This window comes from Delphinapterus leucas, chromosome 11 (genome assembly GCF_059928025.1).
Source record: "Delphinapterus leucas isolate spDelLeu-1000000601 "Yukka" chromosome 11, BTC_Dleu_Yukka2, whole genome shotgun sequence".
NCBI lineage: Eukaryota > Metazoa > Chordata > Mammalia > Artiodactyla > Monodontidae > Delphinapterus > Delphinapterus leucas.
The window spans coordinates 41,828,740-41,834,817 of NC_143139.1; the positions used below are offsets into that span (position 1 = coordinate 41,828,740).

General features: G+C 50.3%; 1 protein-coding gene across 1 annotated transcript; it reads right to left on the minus strand.

Annotated features, from left to right (window-relative positions):
* Window positions 1-564: 564 nt before the first annotated feature.
* LOC111173971 (keratin, type II cytoskeletal 6B) lies at window positions 565-6,058 on the minus strand. The gene is made up of 9 exons (XM_022572099.3): window positions 5,373-6,058; window positions 4,177-4,391; window positions 3,773-3,833; window positions 3,533-3,628; window positions 3,243-3,407; window positions 2,631-2,756; window positions 1,587-1,807; window positions 1,333-1,367; window positions 565-1,220 (listed from the first exon to the last, which is right to left on the minus strand). The coding sequence occupies exons 1-9, from the start codon at window positions 5,970-5,972 to the stop codon at window positions 973-975; spliced, it is 1,767 nt and encodes a 588-aa protein (XP_022427807.1). The 5' UTR covers window positions 5,973-6,058; the 3' UTR covers window positions 565-972.
* Between the last annotated feature and the right edge of the window lie 20 nt (window positions 6,059-6,078).

A 6,078-nucleotide genomic window follows, 5' to 3' on the forward strand; every position in this document is an offset into this window, starting at 1 on the left:
TTTTCCCTGTCGAAAGGATTATTGGGATTGACAACCATGAAGTACAGCTTCCTGCATTTGTACTGTTTCCTCAGGACACATTGCTAGAAGCATAATTTCATTTCAGAAGTATGTACATTTAGATTACTCCTGATACATGTTGTCAGGCAAGTTTCTTGGTCATGAGGCATTTCTAAGTATAAATTAAATATCTTACTCTCTAGTCAATGTCCTGATCTACTTGGACTGTAATATGATTCTCTGGGGAGTATGGGTATCCACTGGGGCAGGAGGAGGTAGACAGTTAGAGACCAAGTCAGAGAAACTAATCTGCTGGCACCTGGTAAGGGCAGTGAAAACAGACTTTACTATGATGATGGACCTGATCCCTTCCTCTTCAATTGCCAAACTCTTCTTGGAGGACTCCTGAGCAACCAGATGCTAAGTTGCTGTTTGTCAAATTCTCTAAAGGAGGGGGGTGAAGCACAAGGGGATTGGGAGTATGCTTCATTCCTGAAAAGGCATTTGCCCGATGAAAACCGCAAGAACCATTGGTGACAAAGCAAGGCAATATGAAACCACGCATTATAGTACAAATCTGCTTTATTTAGCAATACAAGTGAGCAAAGAGCAGAGGAAGCATCACAGGGATACAGACCCCCGTACATCATAGAACTAGTCACTTGTGCTTTCATGATCACTGCAAGGGAGGAACACAACACCTGTGAGATGGGACATACTGGGCCAGTGGAAAGCTAGGGGGATTGTCCTGTTCTGGAGTAGGACCCAGACAGGGACCTTCCGATGGTGAGCAGTGGAAGCTCAGATGCAGCAGGTGTGGCAGAGAGGACATGAGGGCACTCAGCAACTTCAGTTCTAACTCAAGGAGTAAGAGAAGAAAGAAGCAGGAGAGAGGAAGCAACTGGAGGAAAGGGCAGTAAAGCCGGAGAGGGAGCCTGAGACGCTGTGGGACCACGAGTCCGTGGCAGGCGTTCAAGGCCTGTAGCTCCTCCTGCCGGAGGATGAGGTGGTGGTGAACTTGACGGTGGAACTGCCGCCCCCGGAGGAGATGAGGCCACCACTTATGGCTCTGCCACTGCCGGAACTGAAGCCACCTCCAACGCTCTGACCACTGCCGTAGGAGTAGCCACTGCCTCCGCCCATGCCGTAGCCACTGCTGCCAGCACCGCCAGCACCGCCAGCACCGCCGTAGCCACTGGAGGCGGTGGACTGTACCACGGCTGGAGAGGCAAGGGGACAAGGCCATGACAAGACATGGTGAGCTCACTCTGCCACACAGAGTCCAGTCAGAAGACACAAGGGCAAGGGAGGGAGGCAAGTGAAGGTACTTACAGATGTTGACTTGTCCAACGCCTTCCCCATACAGCCTAGGAGAGAGGAGACACGGCCATTATGAGACCTGAGAGCCAGAGCTGGACCGGCGTGGGAAGCTTTGGCGTGAGGAGAGCCCATGGGGAACGTGCCTTCTACGTGGTTTTCTGGGAGTGGCATTATGGCCACGACTAGAGTGCCTTCCGGTGGTGCTCACTGGCTGGACACCTTGGAGATGGACCCAGATGTTTGAGGAGGTTGTGTGAGTTACTCACCTGCACTCCTCACCCTCCAGCAGCTTCCTGTAGGTGGCGATCTCCACGTCCAGGGCCAGCTTGACATTCATGAGCTCCTGGTAGTCCTTCAGTAGCTGCGCCATGTCCTGCTTGGCCTTCTGCAGGGCGTTCTCCAGCTCGACCAGCTTGTTCTTGGCATCCCTGAGGGCCAACTCCCCACGCTGCTCTGCATCGGCGATGGCGGATTGCAGGTTGGTGCACTAGAGGGGAAGATGGGCCAATGAACCTGCAATCTGGACTCCTGAGGAGATGAACCATGGTTCTTCTTTCCCAGTGAGGAAGAGCTCTAGAGCCCAGATTCCATGGAAAAGGAGGTTTGATTCTTTTTGTCCAGTCGTTTTCCATTCTGCAAACCTGAACTAGGCTAGGAGCTCCCTATGCGCCTCTGCGTTAACCACCCTAATGAAGATGGAGGTGGTGACTGCTGGAAGATACTACAGCAGACCCAAGACCAGGGGACATTGGAAGAAATGGACCCACTGGCTTCTTCTGAATATTGAGTTTGGGTAAGTGCATGTGGGTGCACACTAACTCACACAAAACCACAGACACCCACAGTGAGGAGATGATCTCACTTTAAACTGTTGTGACCTTGCCTTCCTTCCACTTCACATTTTTGGAAAACCCTCATTTGTCCTGTGTCTTTTCTCAGCTTCTTTTTCACATCAAATCTGAGCATATTTGCAGCACTCTACCTCACACTTTCTGGCCTGACCTTTTCTTTGCCAACTTGTGTCTTGCATTCCCAAATCAATCATTCCTCTTATTGAATCTCACTTCAGTGCCTCAAGACTGTATCTTTGTACCGTCGACCTGTCGGGATTGGTCCTGTCATGCATTTGTTTCCTGCTCTTGGGTTGGGATCCATCTCTCTAAACTGTGGGAACTCACTAAGGGAGGAAGTACATGTCCTCCCCTCCCTGCTGTTCCCTCAGTGCCCAGGAATTCCCTACATGGTGGTTGATGATCCCTGGTGGTCTAGGAAGGAAAGGATGTTTTTCTCCTCCATGGTCCCCACCATACCTGCTTCTTGACGTGGTCGATCTCAGATCTCAGCCTCTGGATCATGCGTTTGATCTCAGAGATCTCCTGTTTGGTGTTGCACAGGTCGTCCCCATATCTGCACGCTGAATTCTGCAGCTCCTCGTACTGTAAACCAGAGGGAGAGAGGATGGTGTTCATGGGCTTCACAGGACACTAATCAAGGTTTTCACAAATCGAAACTAATGGTTTCTCCACAAGGCGTTTTAAGAAAATTGGTGTTACAAGGTCATGGACACTGTACACCCATCACACACCACCCTTGGTAGGACCACTGACTGCCTGGTTCTCTTCAGGACCAGAACATCCTCTGTACTGTTTCTGAGAACCAGCATAAGGGTGAAGCTAAAGCAAAGATCCCTTGGCCTTTATCTATGGTAGCTTTTGTCCTACATTTAGGTTCTTTGACTTACTAGTCAAAGAGCCTTGGACATAAATAATGTAAAGATCTACTCTGTTGGTTCAGGGTACACGTTCTTTGAGAGGTCCCCTGCTTCCTAGATGTAGATTTCCCGAGTGACGTCTCGGGAAGCCTTGCTTGTCTTCAGGGGGGAGGTACAGGGATTCTTCAACAGCTTCCCCCTCACTGCTCACCTTGCTCTTATACCAGGACTCAGCCTCCTCCCGGCTCCTGTGAGCGATCTCTTCATATTGGGCTTTGACTTCAGCGATGATGCTGTCCAGGTCCAGGGTGCGGTTGTTGTCCATGGAGAGGACAACAGAAGTATCTGAGACGTGGGTTTGCACCTGAGCCAGTTCCTGCAGAACATGAGATCGTCAGATCCTCTTTTCCCATGACATTTACAGAGGTACCCAAGCCTAAGATTTTCCATCCTTTGCAAATCTCTTTAGAGTCAATAAAACAGAGTGTGGAAAGAGCTTACTGCTTCATAGAGGGCTCTGAGGAAGTTGATCTCATCTATGAGAGCGTCTGCCTTGGCTTGTAGATCAACCTTACTCATGTAAGCAACATCCACATCCTAGGGAAGAAGCCAAAAACTTGGGATCAGATGAGCCAAGCCCTCCTTCCCAGTCTGCTCCTCCTTTAGTCTCGCTGATTATTCTTTTCTGAGAGTCCTCTCCTTCGGCAAAGAAACATGAACCCCTGATCTTACTCATCTCACCTTCTTTAGATTCACAAATTCATTCTCTGCTGACATGCGCTTGTTGATTTCATCTTCATATCTGGAATTAGAAAGGGTAAAACCTAATTGAGTCAGTGGTGAAGATGATACAGAAAAGGCAGCCTGGGATCCCAACTTCCCACAATGGATATATCCAAATGGAGCTTTCCTGCCAGTAAGCCTAAAAGATGAATTCTGCGGTGCCTAAATTGTTTACATCTTTACTCTCCCCATCCACCTGTATGGCCCTTTTGTTCTTCGGGGTTTGTGTTTAGGCAAGAATTGTGGTTTCATTTCCATGGACACGTTTTACTAAGAATCATGCCCTCATTTGGACCTGGTCATCTAATAGACTTGAAGCGTGGGCTTCAGGAAACTGAGCCCTTTTCTCTCCTGTAACTCACTTCTTCTTGAAGTCCTCTACCGTGTCCTGCATCCCGCTGAGCTCTGAGTCCAGGCGGCTTCTCTCTGAGACAAGGTAGTCCAGCTGTCCCCTGAGATTGTTGATGTACTGCTCAAACAAAGGCTCCAGGCTCTGCCTCACGGTCTTTGTGCCCTGCTCCTGCAGCAGGGCCCACTTGGTTTCCAGGACCTTGTTCTGCTGCTCCAGGAATCGGACCTGGAGAAAGACAAGATGGTTATTTGTCCAACAAAGGAAAGAAGGAAGGAAGGAAGGAAGAGAGGTGAGTTGACTGTCCCCAAGCGGATCTGATGGTCCCCAGAGATCTGATGGTCCCCAAGCAGATCTGATGGTGCTGGGCTACTCCAGAGCATGTACAGAGGCTCAGGCTGACAGTTCTGCTCCCCTGACCGTTTTCTTTCACACCACACAGATCTCACTGGCCAAGTTTCCCCAGGGAGCTATCAGATAGTCCCTCTTCTCAATTACGGAGCCTGTCAGTCAGTGACTTTCAACATTTCTTTTCTTCCTCTTGATAAGCACAATCACAAATGTACTTTAAAATAGTATTTCTCTCGTATATTGCACAGAGTTATTTTATAGAGTGTATCTCAGTTAAAGGGATGTCAAATGTTTAGAATCTAATGGTTAAATTCCAACCCTACTGATGATTGGATTTAATCTTCTTTCCCATCTAGTGTATGAGTCCCTCTAAAACAAGCTCCCTTAATGCTCATGATCTGGTTCTACAAGTTAAGTATTTCTATGCACATACACATGTTTCTGAGTCTTTTTTTCCTGTAATTTCCTTTGGTTTTTTATCTTCTTTCCTTCCCCGCCGCCACCCCAGCTAAGGCTCAAGTGCTGTTTCCACTTTAATTCCCTTTTTAATTTCTTAGACCCTTCAGAAGATCAAGCTAACTCGTTCCATTCTCTCAGTTCCTTTCCTTTGCTTGAGGGTTATCAAGAGTGGAGAATTCTTCCCAGACAGGAATGAAGACATTTAAGGGATCAGTAGTTGTAAATGATTTTTATCACCTTCTACCCGTGGCCCACATGGAGCCTGTCCTGCATCCCAGTGGAGAGCTAGCCCGAGTCCCCTCCTCCCTCTCTCCCGAGGCTCCCCCTGGTAGGACATTGGTTGCGTCTCTCGACTGGGGACTCTGAAATCCCAGTGGAGGGCAGGTGCTCCCGGCTCACCTTGTCGATGAAGGAGGCGAACCTGTTGTTGAGGGTCTTGATCTGCTCCCGCTCCTCAGTCTTGACTTGCTGGATGGTGGGGTCGATTTGCAGGTTGAGGGGAGTCAGGAGACTCTGGTTGATGGTGACCTCTTGGATGCCTCCAGGGGGGCATAGAGGGAAGCCAGAGCCCCCATAGCCACCACCAAAGCCAGCTCCACCACCGAGCCCAAAGCCACCACCAGCTCCACCACCGAGCCCAAAACCACCACCAGCTCCACCACCGAGCCCAAAGCCACCACCAGCTCCACTGCCGAAACCAAATCCACTCCCGGCTCCACCTCCAAAGCCAAGGCCGCCTCCAGCTCTGCCGTCATATCCGCCACCGAAGGCACAGCTGCCCCCTCCGAGGGAGATCCTCTTGGAGCCCCCGATGCCATAGAGGCTGCGGCTGCCAAAGCTAACTCCTCCACCCACTCCAGGGAAGCCACCACTGCCCCTGGAGCGGCACACGGGCATGCTGCTGAAGCCAGAGCGGTTGACCCCAGGGACTCTGGCTGAGCCGGCACTGAAGACACGGCGGCTGCTGCTTTGGCTTCTCACGGTGGATTTGGAAGTCATGCTTCCTGAAGTCGAAGAGGCTGAGGAGGGCGTGAGAGGTGGAGGGTAGAGCTGAGAGGAGCAGATCGGTGAGACGAGGTTCCCAGCAGTGGCTTATATATGGGGA